The sequence below is a fragment of the Colius striatus genome, chromosome 14, assembly GCF_028858725.1.
Source record: "Colius striatus isolate bColStr4 chromosome 14, bColStr4.1.hap1, whole genome shotgun sequence".
Lineage (NCBI taxonomy): Eukaryota > Metazoa > Chordata > Aves > Coliiformes > Coliidae > Colius > Colius striatus.
Genome location: NC_084772.1, coordinates 3,235,298 through 3,255,838, shown reverse-complemented (window position 1 = coordinate 3,255,838; position 20,541 = coordinate 3,235,298). Strand labels below are relative to the sequence as shown.

At 51.3% G+C, this 20,541-nt stretch overlaps 1 protein-coding gene across 1 annotated transcript in view; it reads left to right on the top strand.

The window, feature by feature from the left end:
- The first annotated feature begins 33 nt into the window (after window positions 1-33).
- The window catches only part of ATP6V0D1 (ATPase H+ transporting V0 subunit d1), a 32,677-nt gene continuing 12,169 nt past the window's right edge, over window positions 34-20,541 (top strand). Inside the window, exons 1-2 of the mRNA XM_062007619.1 lie at window positions 34-201; window positions 9,086-9,257. Coding sequence (XP_061863603.1) covers window positions 72-201; window positions 9,086-9,257 — 302 coding nt within the window. The 5' untranslated portion in view covers window positions 34-71. The remainder of the gene's footprint in view (window positions 202-9,085; window positions 9,258-20,541) is intronic.

Here is a 20,541-nt window from a genome sequence, read left to right as displayed (position 1 = left end):
CGCCCGCGCGGTGCACGCCGGGAGCGGCGGGGCGGGTCACGTGAGGCGCCGGCAGCCCCGCAGCCGCCGCCATGTCGGCGTTCCCCGAGCTCTACTTCAACGTGGATAACGGCTACCTGGAGGGGCTGGTGCGCGGCTTCAAGGCGGGCGTGCTGCGGCAGGGCGACTACGTGAACCTGGTGCAGTGCGAGAGCCTGGAGGGTGAGTGTCCGCGCCGAGGGGAAGGCCCGGCCGGCGGGCTGAGGGCGATGAGGGGCAGAGGAGCAGCCGCGGCCCTCAGGCGCCGGCCCCTCTCCGCCCTTCTTCTCCGGCCGTTGTTCCGCCCCCGGCACGCCGGGCCGCCCCCTGCTCGGGCTGCGGCAGGTGACGGGCAGCCCGACGTCCCGGCGCTGGGTGTGAGGCGGCCGTGGAGCTGCGCCGCCTGGCCCCGTGGGGCTGCGCCGCCTGGCCCCGTGGGGCTGCGCCGCCTGGCCCCGTGGGGCTGCGCCGCCTGGCCCCGTGGGGTTGGCAGTCTGGCGCGGCTGTCAGGCCTTGCTCGGTTTGTCTGTCGCTTCCTAAATGGCAGGCAGCACAGCAGCGCTTTGTAAGGACAGAAGTGGGATTGCTGGGGTAATCTAACCGAATCCCTTAGTTTTTGAAGAGACTGGGTCATGTAGGAAAGTACCTGTTGTTACTGAAGGGTTGCTGTGGGAAAAAAGCTGCTGCAGAGCTTGATAATTGCCCTGCTGAATTGCCCTTTGCCTATAATCTCGAGCTCTCTTCCGAGGCTGATTCTGACTTCCAAGACATCATCCTTCTTTTTTACCTCCAGACCAGTGTGTATAAACCTGGAGAGCTGTGAAGGTTTTGCTGTGTGGTGGTTGTCATCTGTCAGCTCATCATCTTAGTGAGTGCTGAGCTGTTCCTCTCTCTTGCTGTGAGTGCTGAGCTGTTCCACTGTCCTCCTTACTAGTTTTTGTTAGTGCCCAGAACCTGGATCAAAAATCACAAGGATCAGAATCAGATCTCTATGGAAATAGGCTAGAAACGTGTGCATCCAGGTGTGTTGTTTTGGTCAATGAGACTGTAATTATTTGGCCCTTCTCTCTCCTAAAAATACTGGTGAAGCATCAGTTTTATCTTGGTTGTTGTGGAGCAACTGGAGTGAATATTGACTGTCCAGAGGGATACTGGGCCAGCTGAACCCTGGCTGCGAGTCACCTGGAGCTGCTCACTTGGACGTTAAGCAGCAGCGTGGGAACAGAGTGTTGTCATGTGCCTCAGCTGTCCTTCAGAAGTAAATACCCAGGGTATTTTTACTCAGGACAGAAGCCTCTTTGCAGCTAGGTTATGTTTTCTTTGCAGCAGTCTCTGTTGCTCTCTCTGTGGAGCCCAGGGCCTGAGGAGAGCAGTGGGAGGCATTCCTGCTCTCGTGCCAGTCACAAGTCTCAGCATTCTGTCCCTACAGACAACTTCCTCTTTGGAGCCTTTCTGTGCTTACAGCTTCTCTTTTGTCTCCCCTCCTTCCCATCTGAGCCACGTTGCATGAACACAGTGCTCCTTTGGAGTGGTGGTTTCTGCATTTGGAGTGAGTCAGGTTGGAATTCCCATGTGTTTGTCTTGGTGTCATTACTGTCCTGGCAGCTCTCTGGGGGTGGCTGCTGCTGTGCTCCTTGTCAAACTTCATTCAGAGCCTGAAGACTGTTCCAAGTTCACTGCCAATCTCCTTCCCTCTCAGCTTGGCTTTCTGTGCCCCTGTCTAGTGTGCTCTGGTGGAGGGATTTCCCTTCAAAGGTGTGTTGCTCTTCATCACTTCCCTGGGTCTGTGGTCACACTGTTGCTTTCCTCTGTTACTCCAGTTCTGATTTTCCCCGTTTCAGTTCCTGCTTTCTGTGCTCCACAGACTTTTGACCTGCATTCTTTCTCTCCCAGCTGTTGTCTGCACTAAGTTCAGGCAGTGACTGGTTTATTAGCAGCAAAAATAAGTACTCAGGCATAAAGTCCTCATACATCCCTTTCTCCTGCTTGTGTTGCTGCTGCCTCTTGCGTGTGAGTCTGGCTCTGCACTTAGTCCCAGCCCTGGAGTGAGTGATCACCTTGGCCCTGGGGAAATCCCCAAGGCTGTCCTGGGGCTGGCCCTGGGAATCAGGTATTGGCCTTGCCTGGGGGATGCTGTGTGTCCAGGTCAGGAGTGCTGCTCCCTCTTGTGTGCCTGGGTTGGTCTGGAAGCACCAAGGAATCAGCTTTTCTGCTTCAGGACTTGGGCTGACAGCTTGGTGCTGCTGGAAGGAGGAGATGAGGCTTTTCTGTGTGACCCTCTGTTGCCTCTGCTTGTTTCATCACAAAGTAAGCCGATTTGAGCTTTTGCTTCCTGATGAGTCAGAAATAGAGAGCCAAATAGTCTCTCTGTGGCCAGGCAGGCTCCTGAGCTGGCTCTAAGAAGGGACAGGAAAGCATATCCAGGATCAAAGGAAGAGTGAGACAGCTGTTTTGGCTTAAACATCCCGCTGCCAAGGGTTTCAAGAGAAAGCTTAATTCCTTTGTTCAGCTCCAAAAGCCCTGGCACTTGGGCTGTTTGTCAGCCAGAGCTGTGCATGCTGTGCAGCTGGGCTGGTATCACTTGGAACCTGCTTGGCCCTCGCTGTTGTAGCCAATTCCTGCTTCTGACACAAGGTGTCAGTGAAGGACTTGGAGCTCCTTCCCTCTGCTTCAGGGGATGGGAGCTGGATCTTTTCTTGAGTGGACTCTGCCTTGGATAGCTAAACTTAGGAGTCACACAGATTTCTGCTGTCCAAAGGGTGCTGAGCCATCTCCAGCTCCCAGAAGCTGTGTTAGCCTGTGAGAGGTCCGGTGTCATCTCTGGAGAGCAAAAAGCTGTTGATGCAATTGGATGGTGGTGCTGCTTCCTTGAAGGAAGAGTTTAGCCTGGGGCTGGAATGTGGGTTGTTGTCAGGCCTCACTGTTGGTCTGCAGTGTCCATGCTGCAAGAAGTGTGCACTAAAGCATCTTCTTTACAAACAAGACTTTCTTTACCTTCAAGTCAGTGTTCATGAGCCTCCTCTTGCTTCCACAGCAGCAGGGTAGAAAACCTATTCCTTTGTGACCTGCCAGTGTTATAAAGGTGATCCAGCAGCAGGGTGTGTCACCTTCTGGCTGGGCAATGAGGCTGGGAATCAGGCAGCTGAGGAGTGGCAGGTAGTTGGCTCAGGCTTGTGACTGTGGGCCTTGTGTTTCCACCACCACCACCTCTCTGTGGATGCTGGTGCCTCTGTCCATGCAGACGGCCCAGACACCTTGTGGAAGCAGCGCTGGGCATGTGGAGGGATGTGGTCTGTCCTGTCTTTGGCTTCAGCTGTGCACAGAGCTCATCTGAGCCCCAAGGATGGATTTGGTTAGGAGAAGGGTGGCTTGGAGAAGAAAGTAAAGAAAACCAAGTTGATCAGGGGACTGGAGCATCTTCCTTGTGAGGAAAGGCTGTGGGACTTGGGGCTGTTCAGTCTGGAGAAGAGGAGACTGAGGGGGGATCACGTTGATAGATACAAGTATATAAATGATGGGTGTCAGGAGGTTGGGACATCCCTTTTTTTAATTGTATCTAGTGCCAGGACAAGGGGTGATGGGATGGAGCTGGGATGCAACATAAAAAGTTCCTTTGAAACATAAGGAAAAACTGTTTCAGTGAGGGAGCCCTGGCCCAGGCTGCCCAGGGAGGGTGTGGAGGCTCCTTCCTTGGAGGGCTTCAAACCCCACCTGGACACGTTCCTGTGTGACCTGATCTAGGTGGGAGCTGCTTTGCAGGGGAGTTGGACTGGATGAGCTCTAAAGATCACTTCCAGCCCCATGATTCTATGATTATTCTCAAAAGAAGGAATTTCCAGGGCTGGGGTTCTCCTTCATCTCCTCACTTTGCTCCACAGGCCTCCATTTCCAGGATGCATGCAATTCAAGCAGTGAAACTGGAGGTCTTGGAGCCAGTTAGTCAGACTTGTCCTGCATTGCCTGGCTCCAGGCTGTCAGGAAGGCATGGTGGGCTGCCCCAGAGGTATCCTCACAAGTGCCAGAGCCTTGTTTCGTGTGGAATGCACCTGTAGCAATACACAGTGAGTGCTAAACTCTTGGTACAGGACTGGATGGTGTGGAATAAAGCAAGACTGGCCAGGTTGTTTGGTTTTGAGCCTTGTAGATTATTTGCAGGGTTGCTCTGTGTAGCCCTTAGTGCCCTGGAGGGCAGCGCTGATTGCTGAGCTGGGGGGCTGTAGAAGCCAAGGCAAGTGTGACAGGAACCTTTTGAAAGCACAATGACCCTGCTCTGTGTCTCCTGACATCTAGGAGCCCTTTGTGAAAAGCTGCCCCTTGCTTGCTGGGACTCTGCAGGAGGACTGGCCCTGTCCCCAGGGGCTTTCCTCAGCCAGGTGAGGGGCAGCATGTGGGAGCAGTGAGGCCTGGGAGGGTACCAGCCCTTGCTGGGAGTGCTGGCTGCTTGTGCAGTGGCACAGCAGGAGCCAAGAGGCTGTCCTGCTGGTCTCAGTGCTTTGTCCTGCCTCCTCTAGCGTAGCCGTGGGCTGTGGCTGGTTGAGCAGCTGCCCTGGTAAAACAAGCTCAAGGAAAACATTTATTGAAAGAAAGATGGCACTTCCATAGCCTGCTAAATCATGGTGGCAAACAAACACTGTGGTCTCTGGCTTCCTACAGGGTTCAGCAGAGGCTCTTGGCTGTTTGTTCTGGCCTCCTTTACTGGGCAGAGACCTACTTCGTAGCTTCTCCTAGCTCAACTTCAAGCAGCAGCTGAGGTCAGTTTCTCAGCAGTGGTGCAGCTTCAGCCCTTGTTTGTGTCCTGCCCCTCGGTATCTGGGTTTCCTGGCAGGTTTTGCCCAGCCAGCGGCCCCTCGGTGCTTTTGTTGTCTTGTTTTTCCACTGCTGTCGGCTCCTGCGGTGTGAGGCTGTTTCCTGCCCTGTTCTCGCAGCTTCTGAACAATTTCTGCCTCTTCCTTAAAGAGCTGCACTAGGTGCTGGGCTGGTGCCCTGTTAGTGCACTGACCTCAGAGGTTTGATCCCTGCAGTCTGCTTTTAGATAGGAGGGAGAAGGATATGGGGGGGTGAAGCTCACTGGAGAGGCAGGCAGGGTCAGGTGAGGTTACCTTGCCTTTTGGAAGGATCAGGAGAGGGCTGCCTAGTTGAGGGGCTCCAAAGGAAACAAGACCTATCCTTGCTAGGTTGGAAGCTGTGAGGGGGGTGAGTTCAACCCCAAGAAATGCTGGACTGCTGTTTGCTGCTGAGGGCATTTCAAACAGAGGTGAAGAGCTAGAGGTGAGAAACTGTTCGGGGGAGGGAAAGAACCAGGGAAGACTCTTCTCTGTGCCCAGAGGAATGTATTGCCTGACAGCAGAGGAAGGATGGCATGTCAATGCTGATGGTGTGTGGCCCCAGAACAGGCCTGAAATTCTGAGGGGAATGAAGGGTCTCTGGGCATTTCTCAGGTGAGATTGGCTTCAAGAGTGTCTGAGGTGACCATAAACAGACCAACCAGACAGCAAGAAGGCCAGTGGTAATTGCAGTCTTCTGAAGGGAGATGTGGGTGAGTCAGCTGATCTGCAGCCTGCTGTGTAATCCCTCAGCAGCTTGATTGCCTCAGGCCTGGGAGATGGCAAGTAACATTTTAATGTTGATACATGCAGTGATGGTGCTTTGGAGCTACAGCAAATAATGGTGTGGAAACATCAGTTCAGCTGGAAAGCTGCAAAAGCTAATTCCATGCCTGTGCAGGAGAAGACAAATCAGTCTTTGCCTGCCTGCAAGTGCTGGAGCCCTTAACTTGATTCAGAGCTCTGCAATGCAGTTATGGGAGGATGCAGAAGAAGGAAGGGATGGAATTATGAGCTGGTGGAGCCATGGGTCACCCTGTCCTAGTAAAGCGTACAGGACAGGCTTTGATGACTAACATATGTCTGAAAGACAGAGTAGTGGCTCTGCTCCTTGCTATGACAAAGCAAACTTGCAGGAGAGGCTTGTAGTATTGCTGTGCATCTGAAGTCCCCCAAGAAAACGTCACCTGGAGTCTGGAGGTGTGATGGTGGTGGTGTGGTGTGTTTCTGACCCGAGAGCTGACGGGGTGGCTGTCGGGACGTGTCACAGCACGTCGGGCGCTGCTCTGCTTGAGGCTGTCAGACAAGCCTTTGTGCTCTGGCACGAGGCAGCTCTCTGGGAAGTGTGACCTGGCTGTAATTTACTAACGTTTGTGGGGGAAGAGAGGCAACAAAGGCTCTGTGGCCATTCCAGCACTCCCTTGCCAAACGCTGCCTCAGTCTGTGTCTGACAAGCGTGTGAACTACTTGGAAAAATGCCGAAGCAGGCCAAGTCCCTCTGGGAAGCAGGCGCTGGGCTGGGGCCCTGTGCTGCTGGTGGTCGGCGTCTGGAGGAGCCTGGGCCGGGCTCTGGGTGCAGGTCCCTCTCCTCTTTGGCAGGCAGCTGGGCAAGAGGCAGGGCAGAAGACTGGCAGCCAGCGTCTCATCGCTGTGCAGCAGCGCGTGGGAGCTCTGGCAGCCGCCCCAGCCGAGCTGCTGCTGGGGCTGCCAGAGGCCAACTCAGGCTTGGTCTGAGCTTGTGTTAGGAAATAGGAACTTGAGCTTTTGGAGAGCTTGGGGCTTGCTCAGCAGCAGGGCTGCTTACTAGGCACCATGCTACTGGGACAGCTCTTCTGGCAGGGGATTTGTGAAACCACGGGACGAGTCTGTTCTTCTCACTGAAGTCTGACATGTGAATAGTCCTGCTAAAAACTCCCAGAGCCCCCTTGGCTGAGGCTTGGTGAGTGGCCCAGCAGCTGGAGGATGGGCTCATGTAAGGCACTGGTGTGCTGTGGGATGCATTGAGTCAAGGCTGAGAAATCTAGGCCAATTTTTGGAAAACATGTTGTATTCTGCCTGCCTGGATGCTGGGAGATCCAGGAGAGTTTAGTTCCTGCTGTTTGTGGCTGGCCTTCCCTGTAAAAAGCAATTCCAAGTGTTACATAAACATGGCCCATGTTCCAGTTGTAACCTAATGTTGTGCTGGCTCTTGTGCTATGGTGTTGGGGGGGTAACCCCCTCATTGGGCAGGACAACGTGCTCTGGCCAAGCAGCTCATGGGAGCTGGCTGAGGGAGAGGCTGCAGAGCACAGAGTGCAGCTTGTGTGGCTCTGGCCTAAATGCAATGCAGCTCCAACCTCCTGCAAGTGGATGGTCCAGCAGACTCTACCTTTTCTTCAGCATGAAGTGACCCCATGGCAAAGTGGCTTCTTGCAACCTCAAAAAAAGAGCAGAGTTGCAGGTTGTGGTGACACCAAAAGGAGCTGCTGGTTTTGGAGTTGAGGAAACCTTTGGAAGCTTCCCTGTTGAAGTAAGATGTGGTAGGATGTGCAATAGCTGCTTCTTCCCCCAGGTCCTGTGTAGCTGAAAAATAACAACATGTGCCTTTTGGCTGAGTTTTCATTAGAGCTCTGCACACTTACAGAGAACTGAAAGCAGGAGGTACATGAACGTAGCTGCTGCAGTCCCCTGTGCCTTCCCTTGCAGTCTGATTTTATGGGTGCAGTGCTCTTGCCAGGACTCTTTTCTCTTACATCCATTGTCCAACTGCAGCATTTTGCTCTGTGCTTTCTCTAGCCTCCAGTAAAGGCAAACTAGTGAAGCCTTGACCTGACAGTGCAACTTAATTTCTACTTGGACTCCAAAGCTCAGAGTCCAAAAGCTTCCAAAAGAGGGACTGAAACTCATTGAGGTGTCATTCTGGTGATTATAACAGTAAGGGTCAGTAACAGTCCTGTGCAGGCTGCATGGAGGTGAGGGGCATGCTGAGTTTTGGCTGACTGTGACATCAAAAGATCAGACTCCTCAAGCTAAGCTGAGTCCTTGCTCTGACCCCGCTGCCGTGGATGCTCGTGCCACAGTGCTGAGGGCTCGTACAGTTCAGTGGAAGGGAAAGGCAGCCTCAGTGCTCCTGCTTCAAAGGAACGAGGGAGAAATGTCTATTTTTTGGTTTGTTTTGTTTTCTCTGGACAGCGTGCTCACATCTGGTTTGACTAAACTCTTCCAGCTACTTTCCTTTCCCCATAAAGGTCTTGAATCCCTGGGAGGATGCTTGCCTAACAGGCCCTCTGAGGTGAAGCTGAAGGGAGATGAACATTATGTACCAGTGCAACTAGTAGAGCTTTGAGGAGGAGGATTTATATGATGTTCCTCAGTTCTGGATTCAGTTTTTCCGTAGAGACACTTAAATGTTTTTGGCTCAAATAGGGCTTTTATCTTGACAGAGCTCAGCATGTTGTGGCTGCTCCTTGGCCACCACTGCCACTTGGTTGGGCACCTGACCTGCAGCAGGGGTAGCAGAGGAAATTAAGGTTTCCTCTAGTTGCAGCTGGAGGAGGGGAAGGCCTCTGAGCATGTTCCTGCATGTTGGGCAGGGATTGCTTTCCATATGAGATGGATTTAAATGGCCTTCCTCTTCACTAGCCCTGCTCTTCCTCTTAATGCCTGACTTCCCCTTACCAGTACAATTAGCTGGACTCACTTGATGATGTAAGAATACCTCACTGCTTTGTAATTTCAAGGCTGCTGTCATCTTTTTGCTTTTGAAAGCTTTTTCAGGTGCCTCCACATCACTAGTATCTGAGAAGACTTGCTTGCGGGTGCAGATATGTTGTTGGTTGCAATTGCTTCAGAGAAGCCTGTGACCAGAGCCCATTCAGCTGGAAGAAGTGCTCAAGCTGGTTCTTTTCCTGAATTTCTAGCAAATACCTCCTAGACAATCAGTAACTTCCCACCTCAATTGAGCACAGTGGGCACCTGGCACAGGTGTGTGCTCAGCTACACAGGCAGTGGCACAGTTTCCTCTCTCAGGTGGGGCAGGGCTGGCATGGTGAAATACTGGTCTTTTCCTGCCTTTGGACTATCTGTAACAAAACTGAGCACAGGTGTAAGTGTAGGACTTAACACAAGGGTTTTGTCTAGGTGATGTTCCTGAGGAGAGAACGCCTAGAGAAGCGCCAAGCAGCAGCTTTCTCAGGCATGCTAAAAAAAACCCCCACCAAACCCAATACAAACCCTACAGAGTCGAATCATTCTTTCTGTTTCAGACTTGAAACTGCACCTCCAGAGCACAGACTATGGGAACTTCCTGGCCAACGAGGCCTCCCCACTCACTGTGTCCGTCATAGATGACAAGCTGAAGGAGAAGATGGTGGTGGAGTTCCGTCACATGAGGAACCACGCCTACGAGCCCCTAGCAAGCTTCCTGGACTTCATCACGTGAGTACTGGCTGTTGGGGAACACTGTTTGAGAACCTGGTGTTCTAGACTTGAGGGCTCTCAGACCAGCTTTCCACACCAGGCTCTGTAGCTGCTGTGTGTTCTGCACCTTCTTGAAGGAAGCTCTTGTATCTTGGGGTCTGGAACAGCACAGAGTCACTCTGGTGTTAAGGGCTTCCTCTCCCAGGGCATGCATGCTTCATGCAGAATTGGTCCAGGCTCTAACAGAGTGTCATTTACCCTTGTCTCTTGTGTTAAATGTTCCTGGGTTATTTTCTAAATGTGATCCTGTTGCAAAACATGTGCATGTACATGACAGAAGCTGCTGCTACTTCTGACCCACTGAGCTTGATCAGCCTTCATCAGGGATACTGTGGTCCTGCCATGCCAGCCCAAGTGCTGCAGGTGTTCCTCTGAACCCCTCACAGACTGCTTCAGAGACTTGAGCTGGCCAACAAATTGAACAACTTTTCCCTCTTGGGGTAACTCTTTGATTTGTTTTTCTCAAGACAGCCCAGTGGGATCCAACACATCTGCAGCTGGTCCTAGAACTTGCAGCAGGGAAAGACAGGCCTGCAGCAGCCTCAGTGTGTCTGTTCTTTGGTACAGAGATGGGCTGCTGGCAGGCCCTCTGGCAAGTGGCATCTGGCATTGTTGGCAGCTGTGTGTGCCTTACCTTGCCTGCCACCTGCAGATCTCCAAGTGGTGCTGGCTGATGTCAAAAGGCCTTTATGATCTGTTCAAAGACTTAAATTTTGTCCTACCTGTAGCTTCTGCTGCCTGTGCAGATGCTGCCTGAAGTCCTGTCTCTGCTGTATTCCCTCCTACTCTGTCCTTCCTATATCTGGACAGTAGCACTACCTCTTTTTCCTACTCCAGTGGCTCGTAGCTGTTGTTCTCTGTGTCACTGTGCTAAAGCTGCCTGTCTTTTTCTAAGCCTTTCCTAATTTCTATGATGTGATGATTTCTTATGTGTCTGTCACTCAAATTCATGGCATTTTCATATTTGGCTCCAGATGTGGAGCAAGACATGGCAACTCCCCAGCAAGGTGTGTGACCAAGGGCCTGCTTTGCAGTGGTATTTGCAATGTATGAGGCAGTTTCTAGCTCATAGGCTTAGTTGTGTGGAGCAATCTCTTCTATTCTCTCAGTCTTAACTTTTAAACCCCCTCTCTGCCTGTCTTTAATTTGATGTAAAGACATCAGTACTGTTTGAACCTGGCAATATTGGGTAGTTTGCCCTCCACTGAAGCTTCTCCTTTGCTGCCCTACAGGTAGATGGGAATGTCTGGTCTCTATGGAATATCACAGGAAGCACTAGTGGTCCCTCAGCCTCCATCCTATCTGTTTAAAGGCAGTAGTTTGGGCAGGACACAATGAGTATCTTGTGGACTTTAAAGCTTTGCTGTTCCCTCACAGTCTCAATTGAGAAACTGGTGTGTGGAAAAGATGAACTGAAAGGTCCCAGCCCATGCCTGCCCTGATTTCACCCTGCATGACTTTAGAAAGACTGCTATGGCTGGGCAAGTCCAGTTTCCTGCTGACTTTTATCCAGTGCCTACATCCAGCTCGAGCTGTGCAGAGGACCTTAAACATCTCATGTAATCTGATGGGCTGGGTCTTGCCAGCTGATGGAAATATTTAAAAGTGATGTTTTGCCCTCGACTTAACTCTGATCTTGTTCTGCCTCTGCCTCTGGTTGTGATGAGTGCTCTGTAGCAACACAGTTGTGTGCAGATACCTGTATCTCTTGCCTGCTGCATAGTCTCTGCTTAAATATGTTGGTCCCATTCAGCACAGGATGTTTATTCCTTGAGTTATCTTCGCTCTTGTCTCTTCTTTTTACCCCCAAGATCTGTTTTACTGCCATTGTCTGCAGTGCTGCCCAGAGGAAGGCAGAAGATGCAGCAGGAGAAAAGCAGTTTTCTCACGTGACACATCTCCATTCTCTCATAGAGCCCAAGTGTTTGGTTGTGTTTGTGTCAGGGTTCTGCTGCAGCACTGTGGAGGGGCCTCCTCTGGGTCTGCTCTCATCACACCAAGGGAATATTGCTGAAATAGAAGGTGGTGTCAGCTTCAGCTGATCCAAGGCAGGAGTCACTGTCGGTGGTAGGAGCTCTAATGACTTGTGATGACACTGCAGAGAAGTTAAACCAGAGGAATGAGGACTCTGGAACACAAGGAGTTTGGAGAGGATGCTGGTTTTGCTCAGTGGGTCTTAACATCCTCTGTTAGTAATCCTAATATATCTAATGACAAGGCTTGCAGGAAAGAGGGTAAGCTAGGGAAGACTTCTTGGGCTGCCTTTCAAGCTGTGTCTTGTTACCTGAAGCTGTCCTGTGGGTTGTAGTAGGTCTTGGTTTGGTGCAGAAGTGTCAGAGATTCTGTCTGCAGAGAGTGTGAAGCTTCCCATGCATGTCCCAAATAGCTGCGGTGGAGAAGGGCTCTGTGTGGAGGCTGTCACTCATGCCAATAACCTTCCCCTAACCCAGGCTCTTGTGTGGGCAGCATCCTAGACACGTTGGGCCAGAGGATGTTGTCAGTGCAGGGGCTGTTGTGCCCACGCACAGAGGTACTGTGTCATCCTACCTCCCTGAGTGACACTGTGCAAGAGCCTGTGCCACTTGATCTCCCACTGTGGCTGGCTGTAATGGGGTGATTTATCTTTGCCTTTTGAACACAACTGTTTCCCCGCTCCTTTCTTTTAGGACAGTTAATGAAACTTGAGCAGGAAATGGGTAAAGACTGTTCCTGGTAGACAGCCCCGGGCAAGTGAGGCACCAGGTGGTCAGAAGAAGAAATTGTCCTCAGCTGAATGTGCTAAACTCTACAGGCTGAATTGAAATTGGAAATGGTAGAAAGATGTGGAAAGTTTTGGCAGGGCTGGTTTCTTGGGTTCACTGGGGCTCTCTCTCTCTCGAGCTGGAAATGAAGACTTTTAATTGTGTGGGATTATACAAGGTGTGTCTGGCTTAAAATGGAAGGAAGTGTTCTGTAGCATGTCCAGTTCAGCTCTGAAACTTGCTCCTCCTGGATGCCTCTGTGTGTACTTGTGTTTTTGGCCTTACAAATAATGGATAAACCTCCCACAAGACATACCCATGGAGGCCTGTTAAACACTTTGGGTACCATCTCCCCGAGAGTGGCCAAGGTGCAAATGGCTGGTGCCAGGAGGTGGATCAAGCATTTAAAAAACCAGTCAGGCTTTCTCCTTCCCAAATGTCCTGCTGGACCTCCAGGGTGGCTTTGAGTTGATACACAGGTGACTGTTGTGCTGCTTTTTTGGAAGGTGTTTGGATCTTGACCCAGGGCACATGGCTGAGAAGATCTGGGGAACTGTCTGACTGTAGGAGCAGCTGAAACCCTCGTCCCCTCCCCTTGCTCCAGAGCCAACCTGCCAGCAGCTGTGACGTGGGGACATGCCCTGTCACTCCTCTTGCCTCCTCTAAGTCACTCCTCAGCTGCTGATGCCGTGGGAAGGAGGAGCAGTGATGGGGATGGTGTGGGGGCTCCGGAGGGCCTGTCAGACACGTGTTGCTGGGGTGCTATAGGGAGAGGAGGCGGCTGCTGTGGGCTTGTTGCTATCCTCTCCCAGCTGCAGGGAAAGGAGGCAGCTGCTGTGGGCTTGTTGCTGTCCTCTCCCAGCTGCAGGGAGAGGAGGCAGCTGCTGTGGCTTGCCGGGAGGTGGCACTCCAGCCCCGTGGCTGCTGGCCCCAGGTGCTGCCGCGGAGGTGAGGATGGCCACCTGCAGAGCTGTTCTTGTCTCCCGAGCTGAGGGGAGAGGACAGCATTTAAAAGCACACCAACAGAACTAGCCCCAGAACACAGAAAGAAGGCAGCAACCCCAAAGCACAGTCTTTGTTTGCTAAATCACTTACTGCCACTGATCTTTGTCCTGTTGTGCTCCTCTCCTGGCACCACTCTGACTAACTCCTGGCTCCAGTCCTCTCCAGGGACTCCTCAGTGGCGAGTGTTGCATTGTTAGTACCAAAATCTTGAGGAAGTTGGCCGATCTCCCTTTTGTTTATTCAAGCCATGGCTGTATCTGGCAGCCTCTGCCACTGTCTGTTGTGGAAAGGAAAAGCTCAACTTGCTGAGCTGGCCATGCTCTAAGACACCTCTCAGCCCCATGCCTTGCCATGCAGCTCCTCCCTGGAAGCTCCCACTGCTGGTGCTTCCCTGTGTCTTTCAGCTGACTGGTAGGTTGTGACTGATAGGCACAAGTTGACTGTGAACATCTCTGCTCCAACACAAACAATTGCCTCTTTGGCTGAGGGAATGCAGCGATCTTCTGCAGGGCAGCAACAAACAGGTATTAAGTGTACTTGAAACAGCAAAACCCACTTCCTGAATTCAACAAGCACATATTGACTCGTGGAATGGAAGTGGGTTTTAGCTTCTTCTTGGTGATGTGCTGCCCTGCCTTTCTGTCAAGGCTTTGTTCTTTGTCTTAGCCTGACACAGTGCCATGCCCTGTCTCTGCTTCCTCCCAGCGTTCCTGTGTGTCTTTATTGTCGTGTTGCTCCTGCCTCCAGCCTGCTGTAGCCTGGGAAGATTGTCAGCTTTCGTATTTTTTTGGGGAGGAAGTTGTATTTTGTTGTGGTTTCCCCCCCCCCCCATGCTTCAACACAGTCTCTTCCCTGCTCTGGAAGCCTGCTGTCACAGCAGCCTGCTGTAGGCTCTGGCAGCTGTTGTGCCCTGGAGCCCTTGCAGTGATCTGATGGGCAGAGCAGGGTTCAAGGTTGTGTTCAGGTGGGGGAGCTGCTGGTATCTGTGGGAACTGAGTCTGCTGCAGGAGTGAGGGCTGGGGGTGAGCTGCAGCTCAAAGCACTTTCCCAGTCTGGGATCCAGCCCGTCATCAGGGGACACTCTAGCTCACAGTCTGTCTTTGCCTTGCCACTCTGCTAGGGCTGGGAACCTGCTTTGTTGCCCTGAGGATACAGCTGGGAACTTGGCTTTCAGGATGTCTTGTGGTCACAAGATGTGCTTTTGATGAGGCTGCGTGTACCTTTCCCCTTGCACGTGCCTTTTCTTAGCTGCCACTTCCCTCTCTTACCTTTTCCCTGACCCAGGCCTGCTCTGCCTCTCCCCTGCACTGGATAGATCTAGTTTCTGCTGCAGGACTTTGAGTTCAAACTTAATCTTGCAGCAGTGGTTTTCCTGGAGCTAAATTGTTCCAATTGCCACTTGAGCTGAAGAGCAAGGATCCTCTTCTCTGGAGTAGGAAGCTGCCTGTCCTTACTCTGTGTGCTGGAGTGTGCATCCTGGCGTCACTGCAAAGCTTACAGGATGTGACTGAATCCTTTTGAAGTCCTTTCTTGCAGAAGGAAGAGACTCCAAATGGTTTACTTTAGACACTTGCAGTTAATTTGGGCAAATGCAACAATCTGAAGGATCTTTCCTAGTGCTGCTATGGTTAAAAACTGTGATACATGATTTTCAAGTAGCTGTTACTTCCTTGGTGGCAGTGGGATGGGGAAGCAGAAATCACTGTAGTGGCTGGGCATCCTGCAATAAAAGGTTTATGAGCCTCTTCTGGCAGAGAGGGTTTTGGCAGAGAGGCCCAGGTTTCTGACAAACAGCTTCCCTGTTTGCAGGGAGTGCAAAGTTGAACTGATAAGCTGAGTTCTTCTAGGGATTATGCAATGTTCAAAATAAGAGGGCATGTAACTAATGGCCTGGAAATGATCACAGGCCTGTGTCCTCTGCATGGTGGCATCAGAGCTACATCTGTTCTCCAGCACAGGCCAAGGACACAGATCTTGTGCCTGTTTCCCAGAGGCAGTGTCTGTGGGAATGGGCTGGCTGGCGTGGGGAAGCCGTGGCTGGGGGTACTGGCTGGTGAAATGGTGTGACTGCAGGTGCCTGCCTTGGAAAGGGAGGCTTCCACAGGGGGATTTCACTGTGTGTTCAGCTGAGAGGGTGCTTTTTCCCCAAACCTCTAGTGCCCAGAAGTGCTTCATTTGGCCACTGGAACAGCATCACCCTCCCCATGCTGACCAGTGCTGTTGTGTTCTGGGAAGGTGATGGCACAGTACCTGGCAAGCAGCGAGCCATGGTGATGATGCCATCAGTGGCACTACAGATGTAGCAAAAAGTGATTGCTGAGCTCCAGAGGTAAGCCCATGTTTCACTGAGATACAGAAGTCCTCAGTGAAGCTGCATCCCTGAGAAGGGGCTGTAGCATGCCAGCTGTGGGCCATGAGATGAGAACACATCACCCCTGGAGAACATCACCGTCAAGCTGGTGTTATTTCACCTGGAGGCAGTGGATGGACTTACTTGTTGTCTTGGGTTTTGTTTAGAGCTGAATTGCTCTGGTGATTCTGCAGCTCATGGGGACAGTCCTGGCACTGCCCTCATGCTGCTCCTCACCATCTGTCCCTCTGCAGGCTGAACCACATGTCTGTTAGAGACATAAAACAGGGCGGGAGGGAGCGTGTCAGGAGGTTCCCAATGCTGTTCTGAGCAATTAGCTTGTGGTTGCAGCTTTTCTGGAACACAGCCTGTGTGCAGTGCCCTCAGTTGATGAACCTTCTCCAAGCACTTCTGTGCCCATGTAACCTACTTCACTCCTTGACTGAAACCATTATCAATGTCTTCTGGTGCTGGACCTTATTAGCATCTGTCGTTTTCCTTTTACCTCTCTGTTGATTTGCCTCACCCAACACTCTGTACTGGCAAGTTCAGCCCAGAGAAGGCCTGGAGGGCAAAGACACAGCTTCTGGAGGCTTCATGGGAGCATCTTGGATCCTAGTCCTCTCTCTCAGATCTGTATGCTGGTTTGAAGTCTGGTAAATACTCTCTTAGAGCTTTGCCTAAGTACCACAATATCTAGAGGCTGAGGTAAATCCTGTGGCCACTCCATATGGTTTTCTGCATGTCAGGTGGGACGGTGAGCTTTTTCTTCTCTTCTACTGGCAGCAGATCTGTGTGCAGGGTTGTGTTCTGCATGTTAGCTGGGTCCAGACCACACTTCAGCTACCAGAGGCTGTGTGGGGGATCATGTGCCATTGCACAGTGCAGCCTTTCCTCTTGTTTTGTATCCTTGATATGGTTTATTTTAGGTGGCTGATGCTTTACATGTGAGCAAGGTAAGAAAACAGTTTATGCCAGTTTGACTTTTGCAGCTGCTTTGTGTGAAAGCAGCATGATTGCATGTTTCTGGTCAATACTTGCAATGTAGGTGGTGCTGAAGTCTGCTTGCATATCAGCCTAGAGTTTCTCAGGCTTTGAGAGGCATCATGTTTAGGCAACCAGAGATCCTTGCACGAGGCTGAGAGGTGTTCAAAACATTCCCTGGTGTTCCAAGGGGTTTGTACTCGTCTAGAACACCTCATATTCAAAAACCTCAACATTAAAAGTACTTAATCTGGCCTTTATTTCTCTCTAGCCTTTAATGCAGCTCACACTGTATGACTGCTTAAGTTACCAGATGGTACCACTGGAAAACTGAGGTCAACATCCCAAGAGACCTAGGCTCACTAGAAGATGGTAAAAATCATGTGGAGATGCAGCTAAATATAGACTAATGCTGAGAACATTCCTGGATACTTGGATTTGAAAGGCTGCCACAGCCTCTCTAGTACTGTCAAGTTCTAACTCTGCTGTGAAGTGGTCTCACTGGTGGAAGTTTAGAAGAGCACCCACTTGTTGGCTGAGTGCCCTTGGTTTGTGGTGACAACCATGAAGTTCTCAGCTTTCTCTTTGGCAGGTTCATGAACCTATCACTTAGGTGTGGGCTTTATTGGTGTGACTCTAGGAAAGACAGGGTGTAAAGACAGGAGGGGTCAGCACCCTTTGAGCAGCAACCATCATACGCTGCATCTCTTCCTGCTGCACCCTGGGCTGCCTGAGCTTCAGCTGCAGGCAAGGGGAAGAGCTGCTCCTGGCCAGAAGCTGCTGGGTTGTTGTGCTCTAGTCTGAGATGAAAACCTGACTGAAAGATTTGACTCGGATCATCCACTGTCTGTTACTCAAGCCTCAGCAAGGCACTGAGGTCTTCCTGATGTGCACCATCTCTCTCATCTGCAGTTCAGAACAGCTGTTCAGTTACTTACTAAGGGTCTCAAAAGGACACTCCAGATACAGGAGTCTCAGCTGTGGGCACTGTTCTTAGTGTCAGCTGCTGCTCTTTGCTGTTTTGAAGTTGGTGTGTTGCTTTTCCCGTGACTGTTTATGTTTGGAGACAGAGAGAGGTGTGTCAAGTGGCTCTGCCCAGCAGCACCTTTGCTCAGGTCTTGAACCCAGTGGGATACAGAGGTGGCTCTGTACTTCTGCACCAACCCAAGGAAGCAATGGCACAATCAGCCCAAAAACCTGTTCCTTTGGTTACTTTGCCCTCAGCCCCTGATTACATGAACCAGATGTAATCTTCCCTGTGAGAGGGAATTTTGACTCCAGTCAAAACAACTTCATCTTCATTTTGAGCTGTCTCTAGAATTCCTGCTGAGTTTGGAGCGCTGCTCTGATCCCACTAGGGATTTCCCTTTTTCCTCCCAACATAAACACATGCCTCTGCAGTAACCTGAGTCAGTGCCCAGTGCAGTCCCTCGGGGGCTGCAGCCTTGCTCACGTGGGGCTGCTTTGCTTTTGGGAAGCGCTGGAGCTGTGTGAGCCGTGCGATACCTTCCCCCGTCACAGCAGAAGCCCCGAGCCCGGTTCTTCCCCGCTGCTCGCCCGGTGTGCTGTTGACAGGGAGGGCTGTCCTCTGTCCTCGTGGCTCTTGCAGAGCAGCTGTTAAGCTACAGTTTGGCAAGGCTTTCAGAGGATCCCTGAGAAACGCAGGTCATGCAGTGTTCTGTCATTAGTCATGCTTTGTGACCACTTGCAGTATTGTTTACGGTTGCTTTAGTATCCTGGAGCAGAAAGCAATAAAAAGCACTAACCTATCTGCTATAGGACAATGACCCTTTATGATTAGATGAGATTAGTAAGTGGGGGAGGGAGAAACCCCAGTGATGGTGGGACTATGCCTGAATGCCTTTGGGTCAAGTAGCAACCACCCCATGTGATGAGCTTTCATGCATTTTATGTGCTCCCCTGCTAAAAAGCCTTTTGCAATATTCAGCATTGAAATCTCTTGCTGTACTTGAGTAACTCCAAGAGGAAGGCAACATACATTGTCAAAGTACCTGTCTATGACTTTTGCATGTGTGCCCTCCTCTTTGATTCTGCTTGGTAGCTGTCTGCTGTTGCCTGGCCCATAAGTCAGCTTCTGGGGCCTGGTGCTCCTCTGTTTCCTCAGGTCTCTGCTGTTCCTGTCTGAGCCCATACCCACAGTGAGGATGGTCTCTGACCTGCTGCTGCTGGAAAGAACACTCCCCTCTGCCTACTGCCTCTCTGGGCATCTCTAGGCAAATCCTGGCCTGGCTTTGTTCTCACTGTGTGCATGTTGCCCAGTGTGTATTGCGCCCACCTGGGTGTTGCAGGAGGAGCGCAGATACTGGCCCTCATTGTCTCAGACTTCAGGCCAACAGCTCTCACCTGCTTGTGGATGATATTTCTATGTTTGCTCACTCTTTCCTGTCCTTTAAGAAGAAAAATTCAATGTTTGTGTGAGACTACTGACATTTCTCAGTATGAAATGAAGTTGCATTTCTGTGAATGTGAGCTTGTGGAATATGCCACACCTCAGTTCAGTGGGGGACAGGAAGAGCAAGGCAGGGCAGCAACCTGCACATCAAACTGACTGAACATCCACTCTTTTTGTGTCCACCTCCCTCTGTGGGCAGATAGCAGCTCACAGCAGGAGTGTGAAACGTTCTTGCCCAACTGAGTTTTGCTGTGGCCTTTGTGGAGGCAAGTTTAGGGGCTTGAGAGAAGACGCTGGTTTGCCATTTAATGAGAGCCTGGGTCACTGGCTGTAGCTTATGTAGAGCCTCCGTGTCATGCTTTCTACTCTGAACTCCTGCTGAGTGCTCCCAGGGTGCAGAGGCTCATCCTCTCCAAGGAGCTTGTCAGACCTTCTGCCTGTCTCCAGTCTCCCACCAGACCATCCTCTGTCCCAGTCTCTTTTCCATACCAAGTGGGCTGCAGTAAGACCTCACGATGTTGCAAGTGTCCAGCTGCTCCTGTTTTCTGACATATCCCATCATCTGGTCTCGTTAGCTGCCGTGAGAGGTTGAAATGCTCTTGGAGCATGCATTAAGCATGAGAGCTGAAACATTTGAAGCTGTCAGAACCTAACAGGAGACAAGGAGGACGAGGACAAAAGTCACTCAAACCAGTAGGTGGAAGCTCCTAGGAAAAGTGCTGCCACCACAGTAAATCCAGTCCTTTGGGCCTGGGAGGAAATGCCAGTGGGGCCAGGACTTCTGTTTGCTACAGCTCTACTGGTGGAGGCAGATGCATTGCCCTTGGGACCTGGCATGGGAAAGCAAGCATTGTCCCTTCTGCAGATGAGAAGGGGCTTTTCCAGTTGCCCTGGCACTAGAAGACTTGCCATGTCATCATGGTTCACTGAGCTGTGACTGTTTTCACTGGGGTGAAGCAGAGGCTGAAGGGAATAAGTGTGGTCTGAGCTTGCTTGAGGGAATTGGGAACTATCAGTAGTGCTGCTGGTGTCTGCCTGGCCTTGGCAAGCACAAGAAGACCTTTGGCCTGCAGCAAGTCTCTTGCTGTTGTGTAAAAGTTTGAGATGCTCAGTGGAAATTTGAATGAGAGATTTCTGCTACATCTTGTGCACAGGAACTCCTCTTCCTTCAGGGATGAATCCTTCTCTGACAGCAAGATTTAAGGAGCTGCTGGTGGGCCTCCTTAGAGGCTTTGGCATTTGGTCCATGGGCTGTGTATTTCCCCAGACTTCCCTGGAGGATAAGGAAACACACAAGTTAAGGGGTATAAATGAAATGCAGAGAGCCAGGCTTTGCGCTCTGACAGTGGGAGCCAGCTGGGTTGTCTCTCCTGGGACCATCAGTCTGAAAGCAGGAGCCTCTCACAAGTGAAGAGGGTCAAACTTGGGCTTCTCTTCCCAAGCTTGACCGTGGCTTTTGTGCAGAGCTGGACTGGGAGGGCATGGATGAGCTCGGTGTGGCTGCAGTAAGCCAGGAGCTAAGCTGCTCTTGAAGACCTGCAAACAGAAAGGACTCCTCAGTTCCTCCTGTGTGGTTGACTTTGGCCTGGCTCCTTATCAGTCACAAATATCTTACAGAGAGGGAGATCTGTAAGCTGGGAAGGCGAAAGAAGTGTGCTAGCATGACCAAACTTCCTTGGCTGTTCCTTCATTGTAGGCTGAGCTGAAGAAACAGATTTGGTCTGGTCCTGCCTTGGTGAGAGTAGTCTT